Source organism: Seriola dumerili, unplaced genomic scaffold (assembly GCF_002260705.1).
Source record: "Seriola dumerili isolate Sdu_G_001 unplaced genomic scaffold, Sdu_1.0 BDQW01000088.1, whole genome shotgun sequence".
Classification (NCBI taxonomy): Eukaryota; Metazoa; Chordata; class Actinopteri; order Carangiformes; family Carangidae; genus Seriola; species Seriola dumerili.
The window spans coordinates 10,024,321-10,041,039 of NW_019174343.1; the positions used below are offsets into that span (position 1 = coordinate 10,024,321).

At 38.6% G+C, this 16,719-nt stretch overlaps 1 protein-coding gene across 2 annotated transcripts; it reads left to right on the forward strand.

Moving 5' to 3' along the window:
- The first annotated feature begins 6,497 nt into the window (after positions 1-6,497).
- Positions 6,498-16,269, forward strand: idh3b (isocitrate dehydrogenase 3 (NAD(+)) beta). Of its 2 annotated transcripts, none has more exons than XM_022745117.1 (11): positions 6,498-6,590; positions 8,185-8,358; positions 9,701-9,821; positions 10,016-10,076; positions 10,170-10,302; positions 10,773-10,906; positions 11,058-11,160; positions 11,452-11,598; positions 11,844-11,938; positions 12,131-12,191; positions 15,703-16,269. In XM_022745117.1, exons 1-11 carry the CDS (start codon positions 6,537-6,539, stop codon positions 15,778-15,780), a joined length of 1,161 nt encoding a protein of 386 aa, XP_022600838.1. In that variant the 5' UTR covers positions 6,498-6,536; the 3' UTR covers positions 15,781-16,269. The 2 variants fall into 2 exon arrangements, with proteins under 2 accessions (XP_022600838.1, XP_022600837.1); XM_022745116.1 differs by lacking the exon at positions 15,703-16,269 and adding an exon at positions 13,940-15,416.
- Positions 16,270-16,719: the final 450 nt, after the last annotated feature.

The window sequence follows — 16,719 nt, forward strand, 5'->3', positions numbered from 1 at the left end:
ATAAAGATGGACACAGATGAACTGCTTGACATTTTGAGCCCCCCTGAGCTGAACTAAACAACAGCTTTGACACAATAAATAACCATAATCCCTTACATGTTCCAGGGGCCCTGTCTAGCTCTGGCCCCCCTGAATCATTCAAACTGATATGAACACTAAGCTTCACCAGGATTGTATTTATTGCACCATCATTGTAGGGCCCAGTATTATAAGGTTTTCCTGTTACCTATTTTGTGTACCTCTTTCTGAATTCTCCTCATACTTCACCACACATTATTCTTTTTGTGCCATCTCATCTTCAGTGTGAGCATGCTACCCTGATTAAGGCTGCTTTTCAACCGCAGAAAGGTGATCTTACACATAAATGAGCACAAGATTTTACAGACAGTCATTTCCTGTTTATGTACAGTTGCATTCTGAGACTGTGCTTATACATTAATCCAATACTAATATAGCATAATATAGATCTGTCTGTTCCCTTCCAAATAGCTGTTACAATAAATGAGTGGAATCCAGAAGATGACTGTGTTGCCAGGCATTTTCATTCATCGGGTGTCTACAGGTAACTAGCAATGACTTTGTTTTAAGCCTATCTTCTTCCTCAGATGACATCAAACTGCCTGAGGAACAAAATTCTCACTTTTGTACACTATGCGTTTTACATCTTGCCTTTTGTTTAGATTATTTCATGCAAGGCAAAAGTTCCCCTCTCTGCAATGTAATTCCATCACATCCCAACTCAGGTTTTCGGTTTTAGTCTAAGATACAGGTTTCAGACTGGCTATGTGATATGACTGTGTCATGTAAGTTGAGGTCCCATGTTCAAGCCCTCATGTTTCCCACCAACCATCTGGTCTGCAGACAGTTCCCAGTGGTGGAAGAGGAGGAGGAGGCTATTTGCACTCGCTTACCACACCTGCTTCATCCACCTAGGGACACTGTTGTCCCGTGGTTAGTGATACACTGCATTTAAAATCCTGCTTATGCACACTAATTTTGATGTTAAAATGTAAAAAAAATTTCATTGTGTAGGTTTATCATTTTGGATGATGATTAGGCTTATTTGAGCTTTCATTTTCTTCAGTGGCTACTCTAGGGTGTTCATGTACAAACCTTTACAGACATTCAGATTCAGTAAGTGTCACCATCTCTATTTCAATGCTGTTTTTTTTCAGTGAAAGTTAAGATTTCGATTTAGTTTCAGTGTGTGTCACTGACTGAATGTTAATGAATGTTTCATTTCATATTTTATTTACATGTTCACTTTGAATTTTACATTCAATTCCAACATGATCGTATTCACAGTATCACACTATGTTACTTCTGCCGCTAGGGGTTTCTCAATCAAAAAAACAAGACAAAAGACGACATTGGGTGACGTCATGAAATAGCGTGGGGTCGTGGGAGTTGTTGTCCACACACTAGTCATTTTTAGACATTTTTATGTGGAAAAGTTACATATTATAACTTATTATAACAGTATTGTTATTTTATCATTCTATCATTCTATTCTATCATTCTATCATTACTCATATTAGTGGTGCAGATAGTCAAAACAATTGTGCATTTTATGACTAAAGCATGAAAGTTTCAGCATATAATCTACATACCCCAAGGTTTTATTTTAGACGTGGAGGGAATTTGTATCTGACCTCTGGTGACCTTTAGAGGTCATTGACCCCAGCATTGCATTTTTCTAGTTTTTGCCCCATTTCTTCACTATCATCATGTATATCTTTGCCAAGATTGCATAAAGATGCTTTTTTGCTGCTGTGGCCATGTTTTGTAGGGCTTCTGCAGACCCCACCATTTCCAGATGTTAGGTAGCTATAGCTTGTTAAAAACATTGACAACTTCTGCTGTGTGTAACATGGAATCACAAGACTAGCTAGCACATTAGCGAACATTCTAATCAGAGACTAGCACGCTAGTTTGGTGGGGACCACACTCATTACTCCAGGGGGCTCTGCCCTGTCCCAGGGGTCATATCTGAAGTGCCTCCATGTCTGAAAATAAACTTTATGGTTTATAGAAACACTGGAGAAAGTTTCATGTTTTAGTCATAAAATCCACAATACCTTCCATATACACGCTTATCTGCTGCACTAATAGTAATACCCTAAATAAACACAGACCCTGGGGCGCACCAGTATCTCACCCGGTTCAGAATTCTAGTGTCCGCTGTTGATCAAAAAACATTCTAAATAATGTTTAGAATGTTTGTGTTTGAAATATTTAACAAACAATATTATAACAAACTACTTTTGTTTTGAGTCAAGAGTGGAGAAGACCTGTGAGTCTTGATATATCCTCAAACAAAACATGGCAACAGACATCTTTAAAGAGGAATACAACAATGTCCAGGAGGAAAATGACAGATATAGGCAGCTCAACAGCCAGCTGAAGGATCATTTGGTCTGTCTGGATAGGGAGGTAAACTACCAGACAGATATACTCATCCAAAGGTCTACATAAGCTAAAGATTAAACAAGCGTTTAGTTTGCATGTATCACTTAGAAGAAAGTGTTTTAAGTGTTTAAGTGCATTATTATTTCTCTTGGATTTTATTTCATTTTTATTATATATAATATAATATGCATTTGTTACAATATATGTAGCAGAAGTCACAGTTATAGTGAGTATTATAGTAGTATGTGCAGTAGTGGTGCTAGTAACAGCAGACACAGTAGAAGTTGTGGTGCACTAGTATGTTTTATAAAGAGTTACATACTGGTGTGATAGCTATTTGATCAGATACAGTATGGTTAGATATACAGCAGCTGGTTTTAGCATTCAACCAAATCATTCTTTTATCATTCACTTACTCATTTATTTCAGCACATTGGATTTGAAATGAAACAATGACAATGAAGTTAAAGAGTTGACTTTCAATTGTAGTAGCCTATATTTTACACATGCAGTATTCTGTGAACGGTGTTTAGGACTTGTAGAGTAGTCTTATCACTATAATGCTGCACTGTTCAAAAAATTTCAAGAGACTGTGATGACATGGCTACGGTTTCTCTGCTACTGCTCAATATGGATCTGAACACCTTAAAAATGAGAATCAGCTGTTAAATTCATGGTCAGTGTTTCATTTTTAAATCCATCGTGCTACAGGCAGCCAGGGACAAAGAAAATGTGTCACAGAGTGTATTGTATGTATTGTGTCTTCTTTCCTGCATGGCTCCAGATAGCTGTGGCAGACAGCAGGATTCAAGAGAAATTAACAATCCCTGGTGGCATCGTCAAACACCAAGGGAAACATCGTCGCCACATGGGACGCATTCGCATCTTAGAAAACGAACTCCACCAGGTACTAATGATAATAAAACTACAAACCCATAACCTTGACTTTTCTAAGCCTATTACACACCATTATAATACAGTATCGGCTACATTCAAAACCCATGAATCAGTACCTTTAAAGAATTAATTTGTCAATTTTGGAAACACACTCATAAACTTTATTGCTGAGTTAGATAGATTATAGTCTTTATGCCTTTTATTTATCAGACAGATATAAGAGTTGTAACAATTATATCAAGAGAAAATAAGCATAATACCCTTCAAAAAGTTCAACTATTCCTTAATTACAATCCCTAATTTTAAACTGATGTCCTTTTCTACTGTCTAAGCCCCTCAACAAGAACTTGCTATAATACCCACCCTGATTTTTACGCAAATTTAAATGCCCAAAACAATGAACTGCCTGTAATTCATCATTTAATCAAATTCTTTGCTTGTCTTCTACAGGACACTATTAAATTCAGTAAACTGATGTGCAGCAATGCAGATTACCGTAAAAAAATTGCTCACCTGCAGCAGCAGAAAGTCACAGGGTGGAACATCGAGGAGAAGTTAAACAGACATCTGGCTACACAGCAAAGCATCATGGACAAACTGGAGGTGAAGCTCTCCCTCGCTTTCAACCTGAGGTAAATTCACATGTTTGTGGGCATGTGGAAAACGTATGTATTGGTAGGGCTGAGCCATGATATTTGATGTGTGTCGTGTTACATGGCACAGGTCAGAAGGAGAGACCCGAATGCAGGAGATGAGGGAGTCCATGGAGGTGGAGACACTTGACTTCATCAAAAGAAGAATGGAGCTGATGACTGTCATCCACCATGATGCCAAACTGCAGGCTTTCATGGAGACAAAGTTACAGGAAATTGCTCTTTTAGAAGAGGATGAGGACTCCAAGAGGAGAGGTATGATCATGCTCATAAAAATCCTCCCCACCAAAGAGAAGCATCTTAATCCAACCTTTGACAGGCTTGGTGTCTAACTTTACCCACAGCAGAATTTCATGTTTTTCAGGCGTAATCTGACTTGTTTCATTGGTACAGAGAAACAGCTGCAAAATCAGAATGGAGGTAAGAAGTCGGATGTGTACCTGCAGGCTTACAATACACTGGTGGAAATGACCGGAGAGAGAGACCTGTGTCAGATAGAACGCATCTTTATTCGAAATGAAGAGAGGAACTTCGCCCTCATCAACTACATCAACGAGCAGCACTACAAATTGAACAAACTGAAGAGATGCATAAACAAGAGGAAGGCATGTGCATATCCCGTCAGCGTGCTTACTGACACAGTTTAATCTGGTGTAAGTTTTATTTATATGCATGTGTTTGTCCTTCAGAGTGACATTCTGTTCCTTGAGCTAGAGAACAAACGACTTGAAGAGCAGAGAGCGAGGGAGTTTCAGGAGCTAGAGGTGAGTCTCACTGTCTGACCTATGCACACAAACAATATAGCCTGCTATATAGGCCATTTGATAGTTTCATGCATACTGTAAATATTCCTGGTCTATTTTCTGTTGGAGTGTTTGCTAATGTCTGTAAATCAAAACATATTTTCAATCAGACCCTCTGACACTTCCTGATAATAAGTGCCTAATAAGGCATAAATAAAAAATACCACCTTTCTGAGATTATGCAACTATATACTGACAGTATACTGCCATATATGAAAGTATCTCAGTCTAATTTCATATTTGTAATGCTGTAATCTGAGCCTGACCTCTAAACCACATCATCCTGCCTTATCTTTCTTTTCCTGTGTCGTTCTATGCTGTAGTCTGAGGTGGAGAAGAATAGCTGTGTTGCTGACTCCTTGGAGAAGCAGTGCGCTGTAGTTCAGAAGAGGCTGGACGATCTGATGACTGGCATCTCCAGCCTTTATGCTGAGATAATGCAAACATCTGTCACCGTCACTTTGGACAACGTTGTAAATGTCCTCGGTGAGTGGAACAGATCATTCTTGACTTATTCTTGACTTCCCAGACCCGGCCCTGAACACATTTTAACACCCACGTTGTCACCTTCTCTTTACTTCAGCTACCCTTGAGGATAGAATTATTGAACTACTGCTCCAGGCCAACATGCAAGATGAGCCTCCTCAGAAACTGCTCTTGGGCAACTTTGACTTGCTACCAGGTATGAAACACCAAACATTTATTCCTTCAGTGAAACTGTATGATAAGACTCCCTACCTACCAATAAGAATAATACTGTATATAACAATTTTTATATAAACCTGTTCAACCATAAACTGTTTACTGTATATGTATTTGTCACAGAGGGCAGAAAGTCTCAACCACGCTCACCCAAGTTTGCCAGATCAGATGGAAAGTAGTGCAGTCACATCGTCCTCTTTTCATGGCAGTACAGCAGCATGTTACAGGCTTCTGATGGCAATAAACAACATATTACAGCATCTCACTCTGACTCTTTACTCTGTGAAACATATAGTACAATAATTTCTTTATTCAGAATATAATGCAGAGTTGTTGTTTTTTTTCCAAGTTATTTTTTGGGCATTTTTGCCTTTATTCAGATAGTGAAGTGAGAGAGAGACAGAAAACTCAGGGAGAGAGAGGGGATGACATGCAGCAAAGCTATGGTTGGGACTAAGCCCATGTGGTACGTCCTCTAACAGGTGAGTCACCAAGGCGCACCATAATGCAGAGTTTCTATACCAATTAGAAAAGATCAATATTTATTGCATAAAAAGATGTGATAACATATATATATCGACCTTATAAAGTTGTTTTGTTAATCTGCTAGGAGACATTTAACACATCCAGCAGATACACAGTAACATTAGCATTCATTTCAAGTCATATTTCTGCCCACCTGATGAAAGTAAAGTTAATCTTAACTCTCCTTTTAGCTCTGTCTGTATTGCAATAACTTTGTGTCCTCTGACAACATCCAACAGCCTGAGGAGGATAATTCTCACCTTTGTGCACCATGTGGCTTCACACTTTATATTTCATGCAAGGGCAAAAGTCCCCTTCAGGTTTTCTAGGTTTTACTCCAAGATAATAGGCTACATGTTTCAGACTGGCAGCTTCCAACGTTTACACCACCATGTTGGCTGCCTACAATCTGCTCTCCAACTGAGGAACAGGGGATTTGCACTCCGTTACGTACCACACCTGCTGCGTCCACCTGGGGGCACTGTTGTCCCGCAGTTAGCGCTGCACGGCTGCGGCACCACAGAAGAAGAAGCAGCTGCGTTGTTGCATGTCTGTGACGATGGCGGCCGCCTTGAGAGGAAGCCTGGTAACATTGGTCAAGGTGAGTGTACTGAGGATGTGTCCAAGCTCATTTTCTTAACTCGTAGGAAAGGAGCGGCAGTAGGTGAAGTTGTATTTTGTTCAACTCGAGCATCATGTTATTATAAACTGTAACGGAAGGAGTCACTGACTGGTTCCATCTGTGTCTCATCGCTAATCATGAGCCTCCATCATTGACACATCTATGGTCTCCAGATTAAAAGTGGTTTACTGCTTTGTGGCTCCATTAACTTCTATCAGCTGCTTTAGACGAAAACAAATCCCGGCTAATGTTGGTTGTCCCTAGATACGCGTCAAACAAGCCAACGTCATTAGCTAAAACTGTGTCTTTATGGTAGCTAACGTGGCTAACGGACAAACCCTGACATGGTAACCCTCGGTGTCCTCAGTGAAACATTAGTCACTTTTACACTCATCCAGCAGAAGTACACGATTTATCGGGCTCACCACTAGCTAACCGCCGTCAACAGAGCAGACTAGATAGGAAGTCTGAACTGCCTCTTCAGATAATGCGCTTGTGATTAGTCTTCGAGAAATCAGCTTTCTCACTCGCCAGACAAATGTCAGCGTGAATCATGTTAAATTATCTTTAATTTGCTTACCTTAAAACTGCAGGTGTCATGACTTGTTGAGTTGTCATTTTGACAGATGACTGTTAAGGTGAATTGTTTCTTTTATTTATTCCCTGTAACCCTGTTTTCTGGTTAGTGGATAATGATAATTTAGGATCCTCTTGAAACATCTGCACAATTAAAATCACACCCACCTGTGCCTACCCTAGTGTTATCTAATCAAATAGGCATCGTTGTGACTATCACTGGACAATACAAACGAAATCCTCTGTCACATTATCACAGTGTATGTTATTTTATATTATAATATTGATGGATATTGTGAAATAGATCATTTTCTTGGTAATCAATTAACAAACTCTTAATACACAACTATTAAAAATTAAATAACCAGACAGGGATTATTGGTTTTGGCTAATCCAGCAAATTAAATACCTGACATTGCTGCAAGAATGATATAATAATCTACTATCACTATTTCCATTTAAAAAAAAAAAAAAACTTTTCTCCTAAAATTCTTCTCCTAAACTTCTTGTAAAATTGGTCATTAATTTGTAACATTGCCCACAATGGCCCAATACAGTGCTTCTCGTTTATCTGTCATGAGTCACAGGATGATTAATTAACTCATTATCGATTAATCTGCTAACTATTTTCCAATTAATTAATTTGTTTTGTCTATATATTGTGAGAAAACATCCATTACAATTTTACAGAGCCAAATTTAACATATTAATCTGTCTGATCATCTGTCCAAAACACATAATTTAATAAAAATAATAAATCTAAGATCGGATAAACTCTGTAACTGTTCCCATCTAATGGGCTAAACTGTGACAAGGGGTCACAAGTAGACACTGCTTTGTTTTAAGGGGCGACAAGACAAAAGATTTGGGAAACACTGGCCTCATATATGCAAAGATAATAAAGGGATACTACAATATGATAAGATCTCATCTATACCTATATTATCCTGTAAACCTAGCCCTACTTGTAGTGATTGTCCTCTTTCCCATCCTTCAGGGCCTGAGCGGCCCCCGGTGGCAGCAGCTGGCATCTCGACCACTGAGTTTATCTGCTGGTCTCTGTGGTCCAGAAGCCCCACCGGCCCGCGCAGATGCTACCTTCAAGGTCACGATGGTACCGGGGGATGGAGTGGGACCTGAGCTGATGACTGCTGTCAAGGAAGTCTTTAAGGTATATTTTGCTAGGACAGAGCTGCAGTTATCGCCATCTTTTGTACTTAAATCATTTGGTGCACAAAATGCAGCAGCTTGGCTTCTTACTGGTTTTAACAGACGACATCACATCACCTCAATCTTAGCTTTCCTACACTGGCTTCCTGTTAGTTTTAGAATAGATTTTAAGATTTTACTGATCACTTTTAAAGCTCGCACTGGTCTGGTTCCAAGCTGCATATCAGAAGTGCTGACATCTTATGAGCCAGCCCGCAGCCTTAGATCCTCGGGCGGGGCTCTCCTGGTCATTCAAAAGTCGAGGCCAAATGTAAAGGTGACCGTGCTTTTGCTGTCAGGGCCCCCAGGCTTTGGAACGACCTGCTCAAGGAGATAAGGCGTGCAGAATCTGACATCCTTTAAGTCACTTATTAAAACTCACTTTTACAGACTTGCTTTTATGTGATGTCGTCTTCTTATTGTCTTTCTATTTTTTTTTTATCCTGTCATATTTATTTATCTTCTAATTGCTTTAGTTCCCTAACATCCTCATTTTTTTGTATTGCTTTTATTTCCTTTTATTGTTTTTATGGCTTTCATTTATCCTTATTATCTTTATTTTGTTCCTTATTGTTCTGTCTCTTTACAAATGGTTTTACCTGTTTCTTTTGTTTTTATTTCCTTATCGCTTCTTTGCCTTATTTTAGTGCACTGTTACTTACGGCTTTTACCCCTTTATGCCCTTATTTGTGTTAATTCGTTTTATCTCATTCTGTTGCTTTATGTTGTTTTAGTGCCTATACCCCCTTTTATTATTCATATTTATTTATTTTAATAGTTGCTGTTGTTGTTGTTTGGGTTCTTCTGCCATTGTTCTCTTGTATGTTTGTGCTTTTATGTCAAAGCACTTTGTGAACTCTTGTTTTTAAAGGTGCTGTATAAATAAAGGAAGAATTATTATTATTATTATTATTATTATTATTATTATTATTATTAAGCAGAGAAAAATTTCCCACAAAACATCCATACTGGAGGTTTTTTTTCACCACTCTGAGTTACCAAAGAAAGTTGTTAGAGATTAAATAACCTTCTTGCAATTAAACAGAAATGCTGCAAGTTAGTAATATGAAATCCATAATGATTAATAAAATCATCTTAAAAAGCTATAAATATATCAAAGCTATAATATAGCCAGTATTTTTTTATTTTTTTTTTTAAATAAACTTGGACACTAGTAATATTCTAAAACAAGCAAGAGCTTAGAAAATGCTGAAAACAAAATACAGCGTGTGAGGACGGCTTGTGAATTTTTAAGATGGTGACTGCTAAAGGTATCTTCTGACTTCTCTCTGCTTTCTCTCCAGGCAGGAGATGTCCCAGTAGAATTTGAGGAGTTCCACCTGAGTGAGGTACAGAACATGGCCAGTGAGGATAAACTGGAGCAAGTCTTGACTTCTATGAAGACCAACAAAGTGGCCATGAAAGGTATTTTTACTTTTTTTTTTTTTTTTTTTGTCATTGTCATCCTCTCATAGTTCATCTTGGTTTCATACCAACACAATGTGAGCCATTAAAAAAAGATGCAGTGCAGTACATTGGCTAGAATAAAGCACAGTATATGAGGTTATAAGGCAAGCAAATGAACCTAACATATGCTTGCGGCGTGTGTGGTTATCCAGGAAAGATTCACACGCCCATGGAATTCAAAGGGGAACTGGCTTCATATGAGATGAGACTGAGGTAAGAAATCAGTAATGAATGTGTACGTGTACATTTTGTTTCTTTCTGCTTTTTATTTTTTGATTGACTCTACTCTCCCTGTCCATTCCTCAGGCGTAAACTGGACCTGTTTGCTAATGTGGTTCATGTGAACAGCCTGCCGGGCTACAGCACTCGCCACAACAACCTGGACCTGGTCATCATCCGTGAACAGACCGAGGGGGAGTACAGCTCGTTGGAGCATGAGGTAAACAACACTCCTCCTACTCGCTGCAGGCACAGGATGAATAGTGGTTTGAAACCCCCTTGAAAAAGAAATCTTATTTTTCTTTGAAGAAAGAGATTTCCCATGAACACAGAGAGAGAAATTTGGCCAGTATTAAACTGGAGATTAAAACAAAGATGACTCACTCTGACAGGTGCTGAAATGGTGTATTGTGTGCCTGCGATTGGTTGATTTGATTGTTTGGTGTGTAGTCGTATTATTATTGGTTGGTTCTGATTGGTTGATACAGATTACCACAAATCGGAATAAAAAATAGCTTCATTCATTAAAATTTAAATAAATATTTTCTGTCAGATATGAGACGGACGACTAAAAAATGCATTTGCTGTATATAGGATACAATATGTTTTCATTCTCTTACACTCTGGATTATTCAAATCTCCAATAAAAGTGGCTGTATTAAAATATGTACACCCTTTCTTGCTCTTCAGAGTGTGACGGGTGTGATCGAATGTTTGAAGATCATCACCAGGGAGAAGTCACGGCGCATCGCCAAGTTTGCCTTCGATTATGCCACCAAGAAGGGGAGAAACAAGGTCACAGCTGTTCACAAAGCCAACATCATGTAAGGAAATAGAAACCCCATCCCCTTTTTTTCTAATATTTATTTTGTAATCTTTTTCTTCATTTAATTCTTAAAATTATGGTAACTGGGGTCATGATTTGCATTACAACCATAGCAACACTTGTCCCCCATCCCCCGTGTCTTATTACAGGAAATTAGGTGATGGCTTGTTTCTGCAGAGCTGTGCAGAGGTGGCACAACTGTACCCCAAAATCAAATATGAAAACATAATCATTGACAACTGTTGCATGCAGGTACATACACACTCACTATTCTTTTGACTTTATTGGTGTAATGCAATGCATATTGTATTTCATACCCAATAGCCTTACAAAATTTGTATTCATATTTATTTTTATAGTTCTCTAGCTGTGCTTAATTAACAAACGGTATGAAGTACTACACTTTAATTTACTATAGTAATTGATCATAATAATTACTAATACTGTTTGTTTACTGACTGGCTAGACACAGCTGATTAGACTTCAGCTTTACTTTTCCATTCCATATTCAAAGTTGTCATTATCTGTGTTTCGTTGCTGCAGCTGGTCCAGAACCCATACCAGTTTGACGTGCTGGTGATGCCCAACCTGTACGGTAATATTATCGATAACCTGGCAGCAGGGCTGGTGGGAGGAGCAGGAGTTGTTCCTGGGGAGAGCTACAGCGCAGAGTATGCTGTGTTTGAGACTGTGAGTTTTCACTGACCTTTTCCACCGTTTGTTTCACATGTTTTTCAGAGTTTAGCCAGCCAGTCATTCTCTAGGTCTTCCTCTTTTTTATTTACTGTCGACACTTGCTTGGATGAGAAAATTATAATGAGGCACAATCCAAATTGAAAATTGAATTGAAATAGTGATACTATTGATTACTAAAGCCTTTTCTGGTACTGTCACTCTCATATCATTCTTCATGCCCTGTGTCTTTTCTCTTTCAGGGTGCACGTCACCCCTTTGCACAAGCTGTAGGAAGGAATATTGCCAACCCCACGGCCATGCTGCTCAGTGCTGCTAACATGCTCAGGCACCTCAAGTGAGTCAACTTCTTAGGCCTTGTAGTAACAAGTACACCACATATTACACCGTACCCATGTATCCTCTGTCCTTGTGTAATGCACTTCTCAAACTTTTAGAAAACAGCTTTAAGTGCCTCTCTTTCTGAATGGGGACATGTGTACAAGACGCTTCTGGCCACCTCTTTAATTGTCACCGTATTGTGTTGCAGCCTGGAATATCACTCCCAAATGGTGTCAGATGCTGTCAAGAGGGTCATCAAACAGGGCAAGGTAAGTGTGTGTGTGATTGAGTTGTACTTGTTCAACTGATGCCCACTGGTGTATTGAGCCTGTGAATGTGGAGACACCTGCCATGACATAAACATGTCAGACTGCACTAACAGTATTAACCCCAAAAGGAATAGGTTTACTACATCTGCAAATACCAGTAGAGCTAGGACTGGGCGATGGCCACTAAATAATACTGCGATATTTTTAGGCTATATCGCAATACACAATAGAGTATATATCTTGACATTTTGAACTCTCCTCTAAAGCACTCCATAAATGTGCGATTTAAACCCTCGTTGCACAAAATCACACCAGTATGATGATCCCTGCAACATTTGTCTACATTTTGGTTTACTGTACAGGCATTAATGGTTTATATTGGAACAATTTGCTTGCAAAAAAGGGGGAAATCTCAATCAAGTTAATGTTTTTTTTTCTGAACCAATTCGTCTACCTTCATCTTCAGTTGCCATTCCTGAACACGTATAAACTCGCTTTGGCGCTTCACTCTTTTCACTGTCCTAAGTTCCCTCCGCTTCAGATACAAAAACACATACGTCTCGCCTACGTCACACACACATGCACCTAGGAGAGTTTTCTGTATGGGTGAGGGAGTGTGATACAGATAGAAGAGAGTGAGAGAAGCAAAACGCCAAAGCAATTTTCAAGTCGGTGGCCTAAAACAATTATGTGACAATTTCTACTCAATATTCGCAATATCGTCATTTACTACATCCCATGTGAAACAAGCTGCAATACACCGAGTTTATTGGTTATATCACCCAGTCCTAAGTAGAGCAAAGTAACAAGTGGTAATTCTGCAGAATGAGGATATGTGGAGCCAGCGGGACTTGTTTACCACATATCCTGTCATCCCGTGTTATCGAAATTAACCTTTCTGCTCATTGCTTTTGTGGGTCAGTAACTGCAGTCGCACATATACAGTGTCATCCTGCTCACGGCTGAGTTGAGAAAATAAAACGTACACTAAATGTTAAAGAGAGTTTCAGTGTGCTGCCCTGAACAGCTAACCACAGAGCTCTGTCATATAAATAAGTCAAATAGCAGCAATGACACTAACTCCCTAAGTGTAATATTACCAGTTCTTGACCCACAAATTATCTGTAATTGATTTACAGTATCTAACGACTACACTTGAGTGTGTTAGAGAGCCTTTGATTACTTACTTCTGAAGTTGTATATTTATGTGTCTTAACTCCGCTGGCTTTTCTCTTCATTGCTTAATTTAGTCCTTCTTACTGAATGTGCAAGTTGAATGCATTTGTTACCAGAACTGCATTTTTATTTTTTTTAACTGCCTTTTGCACCTGATCCCTGTTGACACTAACACACACTGACACGAACACTAGCATGAAGTAGGTCAACCTTCTTCCCTCAGATGTCTGCTAAACTGCATGGCCAGTTCAGGTCTAAAAAAATCACCTTTCAGCAATAGCAGCTTTAGGGCAGACTTTTTTCCTTTTTCGTTTTTTTGTTTCTCCTCTACATGATGGCAAAACGTGTTTTCAGTTGGGGTGGTGTTGTCTTTGAGACTGCTGTATGAATGTGAGATATGTTTGTTGTTTTTTTTGTTGTTTTTTTTTTTTTGTCAATTTAAGCAGAGTTTTCCTGCACGTTGTCTGAAGTGCCCTTCCTCTCCCTCTTCCCTCTCCTTTTAACTCCCTCCTCTCCTTGTACCCCATTATCCTCCATGTGTGTGTTTGTGTGTATCTGTGTGCACGTCCCAGGTACGGACACGAGACCTTGGCGGGTACTCTACCACTGGCGACTTTGTGCGTGCTGTTGTGGAAAACCTGCGCCACCGACCTGTTTACTAAGATGTTTCATCACACTCCTCACAGACATTTCCTTAAATCTGGACATTGTCTCAACATGAACTGGACTCATGTTAAGACTCATCTCCCCTCTCACTGACAGTTGTGTTGCACAGTTTTGACAAACACCGTCAGTTGCATCCTAATGTATATGGTTTATACTGGGTTTGCAGATGTTAACTTGTGTTGTACTTTACTAAAAATGTGCAGCTCACGAGGTTTGATCCTCTGTTGCCCCTCTCTGTAGACATCCCTCTGTCCTCATAGTCTGTGCCCATCACTTCGCATCTTTTTGCTTTTTCTGTTTTTTCTTTCCTTTTCATTTGCTTGTGGTTGTTGCTTAATTATCTAAATGTTTCAGACATGTTGACCATGTAGACTACCTCTCTGTTGTCACATTATTTGAAATTCAATATGAAACAACCAACCTGCTAATCTACTTTGACCTCACAGTTCACCACTAACTGACTTCATATTTTTCTTCATCTGATTTTCTACATTACTCAAAACTGAACAATATAAAGACGGAATGCTACTGTACCTCAATATATATTATGGTAACACTGCTACATCATGACCCACTAATAACGTAACATTTCTGTCCTACAAGTTTCTCATTGTTTTCAGTTAAACCCCGTTCTGCCATTGCAGTGCTGTAAACAGCTAAAGCTGTAAAGTGTTACTGTACAGCAAAGGGAAAAAATTCTGTGATATTAATAATGCAGGAAGTATTTTAACATTAACAACTCTGCCAAAACAAAAATTGAGAAAGCCAAAAATATTTAGACTCAAGCTATATAGTACTCTCAGGTATTGCTCCAATGTTTGTGAAATCATTTTCAGGTGTTATACCAAACCAAGAAGTTTTATAATGATTCTACAGTTTAACAGCCACAGAGGATCTTCTAATGTGATGACCATAAACTAGTCCTCTGTGGTGTACAGCTTCTACACCAGGCTGAATTATGAAAATGTACACCACGGATTATCTGCTTAGGGCTTTTGTCGTGTGACAACAAATGAGTAAATGGGTCCTAATTTTTATATTTAAACATTATGTCTAAGGACTATTATCAACAAGTTAATATTAGTCATTGTTGTTCATGCCACCGATGCTGTAAGAAATTAAAGCACTGCTGTATCTCACCACTTCATCTATCATGCTTTTCATAGTAAGCTGTTAACCACAAATAATTCTCTTTCAAGCCTGTAAAGCTGATTTGTGGAGAATGTTTACCACCACCAGTGTAAACGCTGTCATATCTTATTATGTTTATCAGATTTTGTTTCCATTTTGTCCACAAATCTTACATGGAAATTTTATACAAATTAAAGCTGGTTACAATTGTGATGGGGTTTTGAATAAATAACATTCTGTCTTCTCTTCGTAGCCAGTGACTTTGAATGATGTGACTGTGTTTGAATACGAATTAATAAGACTAGACGCATGTTTTAGAACAGTATTGTGTTCTCTCACTGTTGAGACATAATATTACATTACTGAAATGAGATGAAACTGATGCTCTCTGAAAGAACATATCTCACTCATCACACTTTGTGCTTTCTGTGAGTGCAGTTTCTAAAGGCTCTCTAACACACTGGCCATGATACTGTATGTGGACATGTGTTGCAGCAGCTGTGCACATAGTAACACACTGTCCTTATGTTTGCAACAGGTGCGCACTGGAGACCTGGGGGGCTATGCAACAAGCGACGAGTTCACCCGGGCTGTCATTGCTAACCTGGCAGTCTAAGCATTGTATTTGCGAATCTGTCAGCTGCTGAGATGCACGCACGCTTTTTGATTTACCTCGTGTTAAACTGATCTCTTCACCGATTGTACACATACAGTACAATATATTCCAGCAACAGCGTACGCACATTTTCCATCTTAAACACAGTAAAATGTAGATGAAAAGCAGAGCTATAATATCCAAAAACTCTGATTTTCAGTTGAGCATAACCATTAAATATGACATCTAAGGCAAAAAAGAAGAAGGTTGAAAATGCAAAGTCTTATCAGTATAAAACATGTTTCCATGCTGTTACACACGAGCCATTCACATTCTGTTCTCTTGACAAGGTCCTGTAATTTCTACTGAATGGTTTTATGTCTGGACAGTAATCGCTGTCAAAACATGATGTATGCATAGTTTCATATTATTTATTAACTTCCAAGTTTTAGCTTAATTGCTCCGTCATTTAACAGGAGATGTGAATAATAAAGAATTCATGAGATACGACATCTTGAGTGGAGAATCCTTGCGTGAATGTTAATAGATGACTGTTGCAGTATTTAGTGATATTCAGTTTTTATCAGGGCACGCATCACCTCATAGCATGAGGAGCTCCCTGTGTCCAAACATATGTAAGTCAAGAGTATCTATGAAAAGTATGAATACGATGGTAGAGTGTATGCTCTAGATCCCCAGGACCATTAAAAAGAATAAGCAGGAAACAAGAAACTGATCAAATACACAATGTTTATGCTGAGTTTTTTCTGTCGTTCACAATGCTAATAGACTTGGGCTACCTCTAATCATTACTGTCTTTATTTTCTTTATTAATTTACTAATATTTGATCCATACAATAGGTAGAAACTTAAAAAAAAAATTTGTTTTTTGTTTTTTTTTAATTGTATGTCATTGTATGTTTTTCTAAACTCAATTTGACTTATTCAAAGTTCTGGTTT

Excerpts from the sequence above, each read along its gene's own strand:
- idh3b (XM_022745116.1), top strand. The coding sequence starts at position 6,537 with ATGTCTGTGACGATGGCGGCCGCCTTGAGAGGAAGCCTGGTAACATTG. Across the intron at positions 11,161-11,451 it reads TTGACAACTGTTGCATGCAG|CTGGTCCAGAACCCATACCA; the intron begins GTACATACACAC and ends TCGTTGCTGCAG. Across the intron at positions 11,939-12,130 it reads AACATGCTCAGGCACCTCAA|CCTGGAATATCACTCCCAAA; the intron begins GTGAGTCAACTT and ends ATTGTGTTGCAG.